Source organism: Neophocaena asiaeorientalis, unplaced genomic scaffold (genome assembly GCF_003031525.2).
Source record: "Neophocaena asiaeorientalis asiaeorientalis breed wild unplaced genomic scaffold, Neophocaena_asiaeorientalis_V1.1 scaffold35, whole genome shotgun sequence".
Lineage (NCBI taxonomy): Eukaryota > Metazoa > Chordata > Mammalia > Artiodactyla > Phocoenidae > Neophocaena > Neophocaena asiaeorientalis.
In genome coordinates, this window is record NW_020172984.1 from 2,138,308 (window position 1) to 2,155,256 (window position 16,949).

The 16,949-nt window shown below is 39.6% G+C and overlaps 1 protein-coding gene and 1 pseudogene across 2 annotated transcripts in view; both read right to left on the minus strand.

The window, feature by feature from the left end:
* Window positions 1-16,949, minus strand: part of EEIG2 (EEIG family member 2) — a 93,015-nt gene that overhangs the window by 33,493 nt on the left and 42,573 nt on the right. For both annotated transcript variants that reach the window (XM_024742138.1, XM_024742139.1), the window contains exons 3-5: window positions 12,490-12,519; window positions 7,517-7,633; window positions 4,332-4,378 (exon numbers count right to left, since the gene is read on the minus strand). In XM_024742138.1, the coding sequence (XP_024597906.1) occupies window positions 4,332-4,378; window positions 7,517-7,633; window positions 12,490-12,519 (194 nt within the window). The remainder of the gene's footprint in view (window positions 1-4,331; window positions 4,379-7,516; window positions 7,634-12,489; window positions 12,520-16,949) is intronic.
* On the minus strand, window positions 14,138-15,216 carry LOC112397801 (pleiotropic regulator 1 pseudogene; annotated as a pseudogene).

Here is a 16,949-nt window from a genome sequence, read left to right on the forward strand (position 1 = left end):
AAACAATAAATGCTGGAGAGGGTGTGGAGAAAAGGGAACCCTCTTGCACTGTTGGTGGGAATGTAAATTGATACAGCCACTGTGGAGAACAGTATGGAGGTTCCTTAAAAAACTAAAAATAGAACTACCATATGACTCAGCAATCCCACTACTGGGCATATACCCTGAGAAAACCATAATTCAAAAAGAGTCATGTACCACAATGTTCACTGTAGCTCTATTTACAATAGCCAGGACATGGAAGCAACCTAAGTGTCCATCAACAGATGAACGGATAAAGAAGATGTAGCACATATATAGAATGTAATACTAGTCAGCCATGAAAAGAAATAAAATTGAGTTATTTGTAGTGAGGTGGATGTACCTAGAGTCATACAGAGTGAAGTAAGTCAGAAAGAGAAAAACAAATATCATATGCTAACATATATATAACGAAATCTAAAAAAAAAAAAAAAAAGAAAATGGTTCTGAAGAACCTAGGGGCAGGACAGGAATAAAGACGCATATGTAGAGAATGGACTTGAGGGCATGGGGAGAGGGAAGGGTAAGCTGGGACGAAGTGAGAGAGTGGCATGGACATATATATACTACCAAATGTTAAATAGATAGCTAGTTGGAAGCACCCACATAGCACAGGGAGATCAGCTCAGTGCTTTGTGACCGCCTGGAGGGGTGGGATAGGGAGGGTGAGAGGGTGACGCAAGAGGGAGGAGATATGGGGATATATGTATATGTACAGCTGATTCACTTTGTTATAAAGCAGAAACTAACACCACTGTAAAGAAGTTATACTCCAATAAAGATGTTAAAAAAAAAACAACCCCAAAACGGCACAGTCCTAAAGGAAAGGAAGGGATGGGTAATATGTTATATGAAGATAATTCTGATATATGTACATGTCTAGGAAAGGAGAAGGCTAATATGTGATATCCTGTTTGTTAAAAGTAATAAAAATAGCAAAGTTTACCCCCCAAAAAGTCTTTATCTATAACTATAATCTCTAAAGTATCAGAATTACATTTGTGGAGATAATACAGGACATAAGAGAATCTACTTTTTGAGCTCTTCAGTATTTGAGTTTCACAGATAGAGAAAATGGCAGAGAAAGGGCCAGAAAGCGAACATTCATAAAAAGCTCCTAAGAAGGAATGATGAATACATTTTCTTCTACTAAATTTTAATGCTCATTTTCTCATTTCACCCTAAACATATTCCACTAGGAAAACATACTGTTACCTAAGAAACCAAAAATTGTTTACTCTCAAAAGAGCAGGAAATAAAGAAAGCAGCCAGGAAATTATGGTTTGAGAGAAAACAGCACAGGAAGGCTAAGTTTTACAAAAATGCATAATTTTAATCAAGAATTGATTTGTGTTAAATATATACATTTTCATCTTTATAAAGTAGTATGTAAATAGAGAACTACATGGATGTTGCTACATGGAAGTTGATGCTTAGGGAATTAATTGTTTTCTTTTCTAGATGTATTTTTTTTCTCAGATATTTATATGATATCTGATTAACTATTTTTTGGTATAAACTTATTTATTTATTTTTGGCTGTGTTGGGTCTTCGTTGTTGCGCGTGGGCTTTCTCTAGTTGTGGTGAGCGGGGGCTACTCTTCTTTGCGGTGCGTGGGCTTCTTATTGCTGTGGCTTCTCTTGTTGCGGATCACGGGCTCTAGGTGCGCGGACTTCAGTAGTTGTGGCACGCAGGCTCAGTAGCTGTGGCTCGCGGGCTCTAGAGCACAGGCTCAGTAGTTGTGACGCACGGGCTTAGTTGCTCCGTGGCGTGGGGGATATTCCCCGACCTAACCCGTGTCCCCTGCACTGGCAGGCGGATTCTTAACCACTGTGCCAACAGGGAAGTCCCTAACTTTCATTTTTAACTATTAAGTGTCTTCAAGATTGCTGACAGGCATCCTATTGCCTGTTCCCATTCAGCTCACTCTCTTGCTCTCTGAGAAGACTTTTACACATTTTTTCCTCTTTGCTCAAACCCCCACCTCCATCTTTCCCATCCTCGCTCTTCAATGATTAGCTCATTTCCTGTATCACTAAGAAAAGGAGCAATTTGAAAATAACTTCTATATGTTTCCACTTCTCATATATATGCATCTGTATCCACACTCTCTGTCTTCATCCCTCTTGACAATCCAAGGACACTGTTCTAGCAATTGACCCTTTTGTCTTCTGCACCACATTTCTCCTTGTCTACTGGACCATTCATATCAGGATACAAGTATGCTGTGCTATCTCCCATTTAAAAAAAAAAAGATAAAAAGCTGCCCTTAACCCCACATCCTCTTTTTATTTATGACCCCGTTTTTCTGTTCCTTTTTTGTAGCAAAATTCCTCATAAGAATTGTTTACACTCACTGTCTCCAATTTTTCTCCTCCAAAACTTTCTTTAATCCACTCCAACGTGGCCGTAGTCTAAAAGCATTCCACCAGTGCTTGTCAGAGTCACCAATGGTCTCTATACCGCAAAATCCATAGGTCAATTCTCAGCCCACGTCTTCCGTGACCTAATTCCGTAGTGTGTGGCACAGCTGATTACTCCGTCCTTTTTGAAACACACTCTTTACCTGGTTTCAGGACAGTAGTCTCCTTTGGTTCCTTCCTCCTATCTCACTGATTGCTCCTTTGCTGGTTCTTCCCTATCTCACCGACCTCTAACATGCAGGAGTGTCCCACACCTCAGTCTGTGGTCCTTTTCTTTATTTATACTCATTCCCTGTAGGTCATTTAATCAAAGCTCATGGCTTTAACCAGTACCTATGTGCTGATGATGTCATGATTTCCAAATTTGTATCTCCAGTCTGGGCCTCCCCACTGAACCCTATAATGATATATCCGGCTGCCTAATCAAAATGCCTGGCTGGATGTTAAATAGACATCTCAAACTTAACATGTCTGATACCCAAGCTCCCAACCTGTTCCTCTTGTAGGCTCTCTCATTTCAATAAGTTTACACCATTCTTTACTCAGGCCCAAAACCTTGGATTACAAAACAGCCTCCTAACTCATCTACCTATTTCTGCCCTTGGCCCCTTCATTGCTCCCACAAATTGTCTATTCTCTACCTAGGAGCCAGAAGGTTTGATAATTTTACATTTTACTCCTCTGTTTTAAACCCTCCAGTAGCATGTTTTTTTTGGGGGGGGCTGCGCCGTGCGGCACATGGGATCTTAGTTCCCTGACCCGGGATCCAAGCCGGGCCCCGGCAGTGGAAGCATGGAGTCCTAACCACTGGACCGTCAGGGAATTCCCAACACTCCAGTAGCTTTGTATCTCACTCAGATTATAAGTGGCCTATGAGACTATTACTATAATGGCCTACAAGATCCTTTATCATCTGGTGTCATCTCTCATCACCCTTCTCCTCACCCAGTCTGCTCTAGACACATTGGTCTCCTGGCAGTTACTTGAACATGCCAAACACCCACCTCTCTCAAGGCCTTTGTCCTTGTTACCGCTGTCTCAAATGCTCTTTCCCCAAATATCTGCATGGCTTGCTTCCTACCTCCCTCAGGTCTCTGCTCAAATATCACCTTTACCAGGAAGGACTTCCTTGACTATATAAAATAGCAACACTTCTCGCACCATGCCTCTCCTACCCTGCTTTATTTTTCTCCAAAGCATTCATAACTATCTTTATAGTATATATTTACTTGTTAGCTTGCTGTTTGTTTTCCTCTTAGAGTACAAACTCCAAGATGTCAGGGACTTGATCTATTTTTTTCACTGCTGTTTCTCTAGTGCAGCGGTCCCCTACCTTTTTGGCAGAAGGGACCTGTTTCCTGGAAGACAAGTTTTCCATGGACGGGGGTGGGAGGGGGGGGGGTTCAGGCGGTAATGCAAGCGATGGGGAGCGGCAGATGAAGTTTCGCTGGCTTGTCCGCCACTCACCTCCTGCTGTGCGGCCCGGTTCCTAACAGGCTGCTGACTGGTACCGGTCCGTGGCCCGGGGGTTGGGGACCCTTGCTCTAGTGTCTATAGATTAGGGCCTAGCACATGGCACTTAATAGGTATTTATTGAAGAAATGACAAATCTACAGAGATCAAATTAAAAAGTTAAATTTGTATAATTTCACCCAAAACCTGAAGATGACAAAAGACCCATGGCTTAAATAATTTAGAGCATGGAGAGTTTGTTTGGTAATAAGTAATAGTAACTTCTGTGAGGGTCAGGTCAGTCTCCTAAAAGAGGAACTATTCCTTCACTGGTATTAGCCTACAAACACTACATAATATGAATGTGAAAATTTAAACAAATAAATCACTATTAAACTTTCAGACAAATAAGTCATTTACTGAGCATCAACTTACGTTTTAAAACATGGGTCACCAGACATCAGTTGCATACTGATTAAAACCTAAACATAAGAAAAAGAAATATTGTAATTATAAAAATCTTGAGAGAAGAAGCCACATTCTGCTAATCTATGCACCTTCCACATCACCTAGTCCAGTATTTCCTATTTATAAATAAAATGATTACTGAATTGGGTTATATCCAATATTGAACTGCTGCTTTATACAGACATAGGTTAAAAATCATTTTCAACATTAACAACTTTGTCACTGCAAATATAAGAGTGGAAAAGATGGAAACAAAAAGCAAGGGCTTCATTGGTAACAATCTTCTGGGTGTGTGCTGTTCTGGTCTATTTTATCTGTCTTTCCTCCCAGACTCCTGTGGTGTTTAAGTGTCTGGAATGTTTTCCTCCAACATATTTGCCATAATGATGCTTTCAGGGGTGCCTGCTGGTGGCCTGTAAGAGAAGAATGCTTCTGGCCTTTGCTGTAGCTTTGGACAAGAATGAATGAATGTAGTTTTTAATCATTCATGATTTAATTCATTCATGAAGCAATTATAATATTTTGTAAAGATCAGGCTTAGAAATATCTGATCTTCCTGACACCCGAGCTATTCAAGACCCTTCACCCACAGTAAGAGGCATTTCCTCTGGAGGATTTCTGTATGTGTTTATCCTGAAGACTAAATGCTTAATTCAAGTCTCCACATACCTATTAGCAGCATCTGAAATATGAAATGCACAGGGTTATCTATGCAGTTCCCCATTCTAAGAAGCTAAAGAATAAAAGGACCCAATATTTGGAGAAATGTGAACTCTCATACACTCTGCTAATGGGAATGTAAAATGTTTCAGCCACTTGAAAACCAGTCCGGTAGCTCTGCAAAAGGTTAAAAGCAGAGTTACCATGTGACCCAAGAATTCTGCTCCAAGAGTACTTACTCTTGGATACATGCCCAAGAGAAAAGAAAATATATGCCCACAATGAAACTTGTATATGAATGTCCATAGCAGCATTGTTCATAATAGCTAAAAAGTGAAAACAACAAGGCAAATGACCATTAACTGATGAATAAATAAAATGTGGTACAGCCATACAATGGAATATTACTTAGCCACAAAAAGGAGTGTAGTACTGACACATGCTACACCATGGATGCACCTTGAAAACATTATGCTAAGTTTAGAGAAGCCAGACACAAAACATTACATATTCTATAATCCCATTTATATGAAATGTTCGGAATAGGTAAATCCATAGACAGAGTAGATTAGTGGTTGTTTAGGCTGGGGGGAAGGGAGGAGAGTTGGGGGAAAGTGGGAAGTGACTGCTATTGGGCACATACGAGGTTTCTTTTTTGGGGTGATGAAGATGTTCTAAAATTGATTATGGCAATAGTCGGACACACCTATGAATATACTAAAAACCATTCAACTGTGTACTTTGAGTGAAATGTATGGTAAGTGAATCATAGCTCAATAAAACTATAAAAAATTTAGAAGTACTCAATGTCCTCTACCTACCAAATGCATCAGCTTCTCTCTCAAGCTACTTACTATGTGACTTTAATGTTCTTGCCACCTTCTAGAAAGAAGGAGTTAGCATCTGTAGAACATCCACCCTGCCCCAGAGTATACTAGGCTCTGTGAGGATACTACTGCAAACACATTCTGGGAAACCTACCAGGCCAAGACCTTTTAGAGAAGGTCTCTGGAAACAGCCTCCCCCGCCTCCCAGATTCTGCTGACGTCATCGCAAGCCAATGCCACTTAGCAGCTGAAGTTCTAGGGAGGGCAGGGAAGCTGTGAGTAACCACAGGAAGTTGGTCTACAGACAGAATGATAATGCAGAGAGGCAAGAACAGTCCCTGAGAGGCCTAGAAAGCTCCTTTAGCTCCTGGGAGTTCAGGTCTGGTTGTCACTTCCCACCCTAGGGCTCTATGAAATGTCCTTGTGTTTGAGCTAAAGTTCTCTTCTACATGAGCTAACCTGAGGGATTTCTATTCCATACAACTAGTGTTGGCAAAATCACATACAGTAACTCATTTAGGCCTCAAGAACAGGTCCCTGGGGTAAGTACTGCAATTCCCCTTTTACAGAGGAGGAAACAGTTGGGCTGAGGTGAAGTGCTTACACAGGGCTCCAGAGATCTAAGAACAAACACAGAGCCCTGATGCCATAATCCACGCTCCTGCCACGTGGCTGGGGTTATGCTCCTTAAGCTCCCTAAACCTCTGGCTACTCAAAAAATTCTGGTTGAATGAATGAATGAATACCTAGAGTACTATTATTCAGAAATGGTATATTTTTGTTGGACCAGAATTTAAAGCTTTGCTAATGCTTTCTGAAATGCTGCTATTCTCTAGGTACTGATTGCCTTTTAAGAATCAGCCATAGGATCTTATTGTGTTCTGGGAATAATAATGATAATGGTAATAGTAACAAAAACCTTAACAGTAGTCATGAATTAAGAATCTATTAAGTGCCAGGCATAAACTAAGTGGGTTTGAAAACTGTTAGATATAGGGTAATTCTTTTGTCCACTAACTTCTGACCATTCAGTTTTTATTCAGGATTATTTTCCTTTCTTATCATGAGATAACTTACCATAATGGGGTAAGCCTAACTAAAACTCAGCAAAAGGTTTATCCAATGAGCTTTACCAGATGCAAGGTACCTTACAAACATTTTCTCTACTGGTTTCATTTAATACTCCAGCTCTCTGAAGTGTGTATTCCCTCTGGGTTCACCAGAATACATGGCTCCTGAAGGTACTTGAAAACAGTAGGGCAGATGCCCAAAGTGAGTTTCACTTGTTGCGAGAGAACCCAGTGACTTCTATGTGCCCACCGCAGCTGCTTTGGAAATCACCTCTTGGGAGCTACAAGCATATTGTAAGGTATTCATTTACGATGCTCCTTCCCTTCCACTCATCAAGTCCTTATGCTGTAGTGGTTGTGTGTACTCTTCCCTGAACGTTTACAGCACCATGTGATCATGAAGGTGAACATTTGTTACTTTTCAGTGCTTCTGTGATTTGGATAGTTTTTTCTTCTACATGGTGAGTATTTCAGTGGTATGTTCAGCTCATGATTTCAATACTGACTCCCATCTTGCCCTTGACAGTATATACCTATGATTATTTAAAGGCAGAGAATCTCATTTGTTGACATGTAAATCTAGAAACGTGCTTACTTTAAGAATGGAATTATCCTGTCTTGTATTTTTGGTATCATAGCCTTCCAGTAAACAGCGACGAGTGGTATTTCCTGATCCAGCAAACTCTGCCAGGTTTAGATCTGCAAAGCCCAGCTATGAAAGAAAGATAATTATATTAATAGAATATCTCCTAGGCTTCTATCATATTATCTTTAAAATAAACATTCAATCCATGCTCTAGCCAAGTGGTCTCAAACTTCAGTTATTTGCAGTTTTTGCCAACTTAACAACACCTGTTCTATTCTTTGCTTAATATTGGGTTGGCCAAAAAGTTTCTTCGATTAATGAATACGTTGTTCAATCAAGTTCTTGGTGAAAATGAAAAATGTGTCTTTTTACTTAAAACCGAATGAACTTTTTGGCCACCCCAAATGTTTGTTAAAAAATTGGCTCCCTTTTTGCAAAAATGTACCACCTATTCTACTCTTGTCTTAAGCAATATGATCTCTGAAATCACATACTTGATTGCTAAATGTATTTTTCTGCACACATTGAAATACATAAGTTAACATAAAAATAATGCATATTAAACAACTGAAATCACTGCAAGTTAGCAGTGGTGCTCACACCGCTCTATGGGAAATACTAGCAGACCAGTCATGGTCATTTGCACACACATAGAGAAAACCAATCAGACTCTCACCTCACTGTTCTGGTCTGGCTCTATTCCCAGTTAACCACTGGTGACTGCAGATAGTTAGTTGCAGGTTACTAAGTTCTCACTGCCCACCCAAGAGCAAAATGATTTAAGTGTATCACATACTTCCTTTGGTACAAGCTCCTCCTCCTTTACCACCTTCCACAACATTTGCCTTGCTGGTCCCCCTTGAGCTGAATCTCTCTTTACGAAGCCTTCTTCCTTCCTTCCCCACACCAACCTTCTCTGCTGTTACCCAGAAGCTCAGCTTAAACGCATTCCTCCATCTTATTACTACTCGGGTTTGGTCCCCATTTTCTGCAGCTACCAAAGATTACCCTATGGTCTTTCCTCTGATGCTGCTCAACCCTATTTCTCATTTCCAAGTGGTACAAAAAAATCACTCCTTTATATCATTATTTTTTGAACAGTCTATTCTATATGACTAAGTGTATACAGTCTTTTAGTAACAAAAAATGTGTTGAGCTTGCAAGTACATCTCCTTGAATACATAATAAAAAGTATTATACACGTCAAACCCTGCTTGATTTTAAGTTGAGTGCTGTGATTTTAAGTTGCCTGCTTTAATGCTTTAAAACATGCAGTGAAGAACACATGAATGGCATTTAAGATGAAGATTTTTATTGTAGGATGGAGCATTATTTTAGTGGTTTTTAATTGGTATAAGAAGAATGAAGAATAAGAACTTAAGAGACCAGTTGAAGGACCACAAGCTCCAAAAGCAGTAAGTCAGGAACATATCAAGCCACAGGTAATATCTACCTAATCTTCACATGATTACTCTGGTCTTACTGCCTTTTTTAGGGGTCCAAGAGATCAGCAAAAAGCCTGATATGTCCAGGGCAAAGCCACATCCAAATGAACATGGGAAGACTCCTGTGGCTGTGTGATCACACATCATCCACATGCCTTATTTTATACATTATCCTTTCTCTTTGAACCTCCAATACCTTTTCCATCCACACTCTTTGCTGATGCCTTGCTTCCTATTTCACTCTGAAATAAAAGCAATCAAAAGAGCATTCAACTTCCACAAGCTCTTATCACCAGCCACATCTACTCGCCTACCTGAATCTGTGCCCACATGTTTACCTTCCCACTTACTGTAAGTGAGCTGGCTGTGCTCCCATCCAAGGCCAACCACTCTCCTCTCGCCTATTCAAGTTCATCGCTTCAGGGATTCTTCCCTCTCTATGGATCATTCCCAGAACACAAACATGCTGGATTTTCTCCCATCTTAATGAACAAAAGAAAACAAAACCTCATGCCATACCTCTCTCCAGTCTACTGTAATATTCTTCTGCTCCCCTTTGGAGCAAGACTCCTCGAAAGACTTGTCTATATTGACTGTCTCTGATTCCTCTGTCCATGGCCACCTCGTCAACTTCATTTCCCCCTCTCCTCCTCATCCACTCTTCCAGCCACAAGGTCCTTTTCCTTGAAAAATGCCAAGATCATCTCAAGGCCTTTAGCACTTACTGTTCTTTTGCCTGATACACTCTCTCTTAGATCTCACAGTTTTCTTCCTCACTGCATTAGGGTCTATGTTCAAATGTCATCTCTCTAAAGGGGCCTCCCCTGACCATTCTAGAACATGCCTGGCTCCCCCCTCCCCTCCCCTGTAGCTGTCACTACAGCTTATCTGCTTTATTTTTCTTAGTAGCTATCATCACATCATGTATATACACATTTCATATTTATTTTATTGTCTGTCCCCCTCCCTCAATCCCCCATTAGAATGTAAGCTCCCCAAAGTCAGGGATTTTTGTCTGTTTTGTTTACTGCTGTATCTCTAATACTTAAAATAGTGGCAGGGACAATGCTTGGCACATGGTAAGCAGTTATCATGTAATTTTTGAATAAAAAACAGCCCTTTGGCTCACCATCCACTGTTGGAATGCTGGTATTACAGTCACTAAGCATAAAGCAAGTTTTTTTTAAAAAAAAGAATCTGGTCAGTCCCCATTAAGAAAGCATGCTACGGTCAACATTTACTGAGCACTTTTTATGTGCCAGGCCCTGCTTTAAATACTGGAAAACAGTGATGAACAGGACAGATAAGAACCGTCTTGCAAGAGCTTACATTGTAATGAGGTACAAAAGAGTCCATATTTCCTTATGATTTTCTCTTTGGTTTCACTGAGATAACTGTCTCAGTAAAATGGCATATATATGTATATATATATATATATATATATATATATATATAATAAATTGTAGGTATAACTGTGGTAGAGCTTCCTTCAATTGGCAAATAATTTTGAGCATCTTCATTCCAGATAATGTTAGGTATTAGGAATGTATATTATTCCTATTCTCAAGGAACTCATAGTTTAATAAGGGAAGATAGAAAAGGAAATAAATTCCTATCAAAAAGTATAAGTGCTGTGATAAAGGAAGGCACAATTACAAGAAAGAGAGGAAAAGAAAATTTCTCAGTGGGGAGGGATGACTAAGTTGAGTTTTTAATGATACATGAGTCTACAGAAGCACATGTATGGCAGGGAAAACAAGTCACAAGGCAACAAGGCTAAAACAGCACGGCACACTCCAGGAATGTTCTCTGGGCAGTATGTCTGAAGCATAAGGATGACTGAGTGAGTGGGTGAGTATGCAGATAGATGATTTGCAAACCAAGATGGGTCCAATATGCTAGGTTAAAGACTTTTCATTTCATTTTCCTTTACAGGCAATAGAGAGCTGCTGAAGGACTAAAAGTGGGGGAAGGATATGATCATCTTTGAATTTCAGAACAATCCCTCTGGCAATAATATAGAGGATGAACTGGTGGGAGACGACAGAGGCACAGAAAAGATAGGAGGCCAATGCAGGTTTTAAATAAGAAATAATGAAGGCATAACCTAGGGCAGTGGTCTTGGGACTGGAGAGAAGAGATGGTTTCAAAAGCTTTTTAGAAGGGAGATTTCTCACTGATCTGTCAGTCAAAGCAGACTGTTTTTTGCCTACCCAACATTCAATGCCCTGATATTCCTGGCTAGCAAGTCCTGGTTTTATTCAAGTGTCCACTCTTAGCTCATCCATGTACACAAGGAAAGTAACCCAACCTCTAGCTGACTGTAAAATTGTGATTAGTCTAAGCTAACCATGGCAATCCATTCCTACTGTCCATGACTAGTTGAGGAGTGGGCATATGATCCAGTTGTGTAGAATCAAAGGTACAGGGAAATCCTCTGGGGGCCATGTAGGAAAAGTTTTCTCACTTGAAAAAGTCATAAATGGGGAAACAGCTGAGCTTTGTCATATGTGAATGTGTTGACTAAAACTTGAGCAGCTAGCCACCTCCTGACCATGAAGGGAGCTAGCCAAGGACAAAGCCATCACATAGAGAATGTAAGAAAAAAAGAGAAAAGTAACATGGATTCTTGATGATGTTCTTTAGTCAGTGGATTAACCAATCCTGGAGCAGCTCTATCTCACATCTATAGCTCTATCTCATATCTACCTGTTTTGTGAGATTAAAAAAATCTCTAGGTGAGGAGGGTTTTCTGTTACTTGTACCAAAGAGCATCCTAACTGATATTGCAGCCAACTAGTTTTAGAGGGGTAGGTAGATTTGATAGTTGAAACTAGTGCCCTGGTTCTTGGCTTAGATGCTTAGATGACTAGACTGATGGAGCTACCATCACAGAGAAATACAAGAGGAGTATGTGGGGAGTTCCCTGGTGGCCTAGTGGTTAGGATTCTGGGCTTTCACTACCGTGGCCCAGGTTCAATCCCTGGTCAGGGAACTGAGATCCTGCAAGTGACACAGCGTGGCCAAAAAAAAAAAAAAAAAAAGTGGTTTAGAGATTAAAGAGGTTTAGAAATAAAAGAGTTGGGTTTCTGGTAGTATTATTAATTACTAATTCCTTCTATGCAGCAAAAAAGTCAGCACATTCATTAGTAATTCCATACAGCTAGTAAAAGTATAAAGGACAGCAGTGATCATGTATACAGAATGCTAAGAGAGCACAGAGGGAGAGTCTTATTCCACTGGGGGTTGGGTGGGACTGAGGGAAACTGAATTAACAGTTGCAATTGTTTAATGCAAACCAGAGACTGTCTCCTAGTAAGGAAACTGAAACTTAAGAATAACATCCCATAATCAACATTTAGAAAGAATATGCCTATAATTTAACGTTGGATCCAACTATTCAATCTCTGAGTTGCTTTATTTAAAAACAGCCAAGCTTAAACAGCAATTAGAAAAGCAAACCATTTAATTTTTAAGCTTATAAATAGCAATGAATGATATTACAAATTCCAAAGGCATTAAAGAACACCAACTTACCTTTGCATAAGCTTTTCCACCTTTTAATTCCTGCCAAAGATAAAAAACACTATAAGGATATCATATGACTAAAGATTTAAAATTAAATATATGTCAAATAATTTTGAGGTAGATATTTACAGGCTAGTAAATACAGAGTAAAATTCTGATGATCTTAAATCCAACTGTCTGAATGTCCCCTGACCCCCTGAAAATAACCAGAATTTTTATTTAGAATTTAATTTAAATCTGAAGGAGACAAATGGTGAGAAGACAAGCTAATATTTAATCTATTTGCTGAAGAAGAAACTGCCAAAAATGTCCTGGACACATTGCAAGAACATGAATCACCAAAGAAAGGTTAAATTAATTACTGAGTTAAGCATATTAATAATATACTGTACAAAGATTTCAACAAGAGTTGAAACCCCCGCCCCAGAGACAACCACTGTTATCAATTTTTAGGAACTGTCCAAAAGATGTGTATATACATTTCTGCTTTACTCAAATGATAGCACACTTCTATACCTTACTTTTTTCCACTTAATATATATGGCATTGTTCTATGGTAATACAGTAGAAACTCCCTTATCTAATTCTTATCTAAGTGAAGGAGACTGGCAAAAGTGAAAAGTAAAAAAAAGAAAAAAATATATCTTAACATTTTAAAGTAAAATATATAACTACATTAATTTGCCAAATCCCTCAATTTAGGACATCACACAGATGCAAGAATTAAGTGTAAAACACTTAGAACACTGCTTATTGCACAGTATAGGTACTCTGTATTATGTGCTTGCCATTAAAATTAGGGCCAAATTCTCCTCTCCTCACTCATTTTTTTTTTTCTTGTGGGTTTTTTTTTCCTTTAAGTTTACAAAATACATGCTTATAGAAAATTAAAACATTATAGAAATATATAAAGCCAATCATGAAAGTTCTCCCATAACCCCACTCTCACAAAGCCACTGATAACAATGTGGTGTTACTTTTCCATTATTTTTTAGAGCATTAACAAGTTACTCTACCAAAAAAAAAAAAAATGCTTGCACAGCTTCCTTTTTTATATAAGAGTAAAATTTGGACATGTTATTCCAGAGATATTTCTCACTCTTAATGGAGAGAAGCTACATGAAAATACCATAATCTATTATACCAGTCCCTTATTGTTAGGACATCTGGGCTAGTTTTAATTAAAGACAAAGGTGAAATAAACTTGCTGTGTACAGTTGTCAGATTATTCCCATTAGGCAGTTTCCTAGTAATTTCATTTCTAATGAAGAGTTAGCCAAAGATTCCAAGCATCTTCAGTATATTCTGGAAAACTACCCTCCTAAAGGTTGTAACAACTACACTCCCACCTACAGCATGCAAGATGGGATATGTATATTTGGAAATGCTTATTCAAAATTATGGTATAATTTCTTAATTTGAAACAAATTTTAAACTGATTGTTCCTGTAATTTTGTTTTCTAACTGTAGAAAGTGAAGTGTGACAAATTTTCTTGCCTGATAGGGAATCAGGATGCTAAGGACAGGGTTTGTAAAACTCAGTATATGCCAGAAAGAGGCACAGGCATCAGAAACTTAAGTAACACTTTTCTAAGAAGTCTTCATAAAAGACTGCAGCCCTTGCTATAGCTTCAAATAAGTCCATTGGTATCTCCAGTTATTTCTCCAGGTTATTACTTCCAGTAATAATCTGTGGTTATGCAGCTTGACACCTCACTGCAGCCACCGCATTAGTATGTCCAGATAACGTGTGTACGCTGGCTTAAGTTCTCACATCCAAAATCCGTGCAGTTGAGTCTCGGCTACAGGTCACCAGCACGTTGATTGTTGGGTGCAGATCCAAACCATATACTGTACTCAGGTGTCCATGACAGTGCCTTATAACCTTATTATACTCAAGATCCCAGCAGTTGACTGGTTTGTCTTCTCCACAGGAGAACAGGTATTGCGCTCCTTGGGCTCGCTATCACACCACGCACAATACTGATGTGTGCTTTAACTTGCCACTGGCCAGTTAATGCCAGTTATAACTTGCCACTAGCCAAGTCCCAGATCTTTATAGTTCTGTCAGCAGATCTAGTAACAAACCACTGATTTCCAGGTTCCACAGCAATACATCAAACCCAGGCAAGGTGCCCACTGATCACTCTGTAGAGTTTCCACGGTGGGTGCCACTGAAGTTTTGGCATTGTAGGGGCTTTTTTAGCCATCAGTGTGGAGTTCTTGGCATTGCCACCGTCCATAACAACTGCCCCTGCAGGCTGTGACTGGTCAGGAGCCCCAGGGTGTCGGTATTCACCTCCAGCAGGTGCACTATGGTTTGCATCGACCCTGGCTTGAGAAGTAGGTAATGCCACAGCTAAGGACTGTGCAGCTGATTCACTCAGCATTCTTCGGATCTTACTGTCCGCTGTCAAAGCAACCCCAGGTCCTGGTGGACATGGATGTGTACCTGTCACCAAACATTGAACTTCTTGTCCTTGACTGGCAGGATACTGTTTGTGTCCATATGAATCTGATGCATTCTGAGGGCCTTTCTCTTTAAGATTTTCTTTTGAGGTAGGCATATGCAACACAGGACCATACTCATTATGCAGCTTGATTGCCATTTCTCGTTTGTGACTGTTCATCCAAAGGCACAGGTTTTCCATTATCAGCCACAAACATGACATGGGTTCTCTTCAATAACCTGAACGCAAGTGTGTGCACAGAATGTTTCTGTACCTCCTCGACCATGACGCCATGGTCTCTGTAGTCGCTCCAGCAGGGAAGAAACACTCATCAACAGGATGGAAACCGCCGCCACAGCTCTCCCTCACTCACTTTTAAAAATGTGTTTGCTGAATGGAGCTGTCTCTTATCTTTCTTTCATAAACCAGATACACAATGCATTATCTACCATTTCCATCTTTAAAGAGGCAAATTGAAATAAGCTGAAGAGTAATCAATGGTAAATTCTATTGTTCGTGAATATGTGTTATCCCTCCCCTTCCCTGCCCGTTTAGTGAGGCTGTGGCCATAACACCAGATCTACTCCATTATGAATTACCAAATTTTCCTTCTTTATTAGGTCACTGTCATATCATTAATAGTGCCTTTCATCAAACAAAGCAAAACAAAACTTTCTCCAGGTGATCCGTGTCTCTACTGGCTAATTCTTTTCTTTGCTCCCCTTTACAGCCAAACTCTTCAAAAGATTTACCCAAATATGCTGTATCCCACTCTCTATTCAACCTACTCTAATTGGGCTTTTGCCCTCATTTTTCCCTCTGCAGTGGCTCTAAGGATTGCCAATGATCTCCATTTTTATCAAAGCCAAAGGCTTTGTCTTATCTTACTTAATTTCACAACAGTATTTGACAGGCTTGGCCACTCTGCCTCCTTCCTTATACCATTTTGCTCTTTAAATTTCCAAGTGGCAACATTGCCTAGTTTTACTCCTACCTCTCTGGCTTCTCCTCACTCTCCTTGGCAAGACCTATTCCTTTATTCAACCTCTGTGGAAAGAATGCTAGTTGTATCCCAACTATCCATTCTCCCCCTCTCCGTAATAATAGAATCCTCTATTTTTAGTTGGGCATTGGCTACCCAAAATAAAGTAACTGACTACATTTTCCACTTGCTTTTTGTACTATGGCAGTGTAACTAAGATCTGGCCAAAAGTATACAAGAAGTGATATATATGAATTCTTCCTCCTTTCTTGTACCTGCTAAGTACTTTTATACTACCTCTAAGTGTTTGGTCTAGGCCTCTTGTCTTCTCTATCTACACTTTCTCCCTGGTTTATCCCATTCAGGTCTATGGCTTTAAATAAAAATTGTATGCTGATGACTCTCAAATCTTTATCTTTAGTCTGAACTTCTCCCGAGAGTAGTATTTTAAATGCCTACATGACATGTCCACTTGATGTCACATAGACACCTCAAATTTAACATGGCCAAGATAGGCCTACTGATCTCTATTCATCTGCCCCCAAAATTGCTCCACTTTGAGTTTTTGCCATTTCAATAAATAGCACAATCATCGACCCATATGCTGAGGCAAAAGGTCTAAGAGTTATTCTCAATTCAGTTTCCCTCATTCACTATATCCAATCCATTAGTGGCAGTCTACCTCCAAAATACATCCTGAATCATACCACCTCCACTGTTATAACTCCATGCCAAAACATAAGCATTCCTCACCTGAACTATTCCAATCAGTTAAGTGGTCTCTGTAATTCATCCTTCATGATCTTAAAAGATCACAAAGTGATCAGCAAAAGTGATCTTAAAGGATCATGTCTCTCCTTATTAAAATCCTCAAATTGATTCCAAATCTAATTGGAATAAAATCTAAACTCCTATAAGGCTCTACCTGATCCAGTGCTTTCAACCTCTTCATCAAGGACTTCCCTTTCCATGTTTTCCATGTTCCAGCTAGGCTGGTCTTCTATCTTTAAACATGTCGTATTTGTTGTTTATCCTGC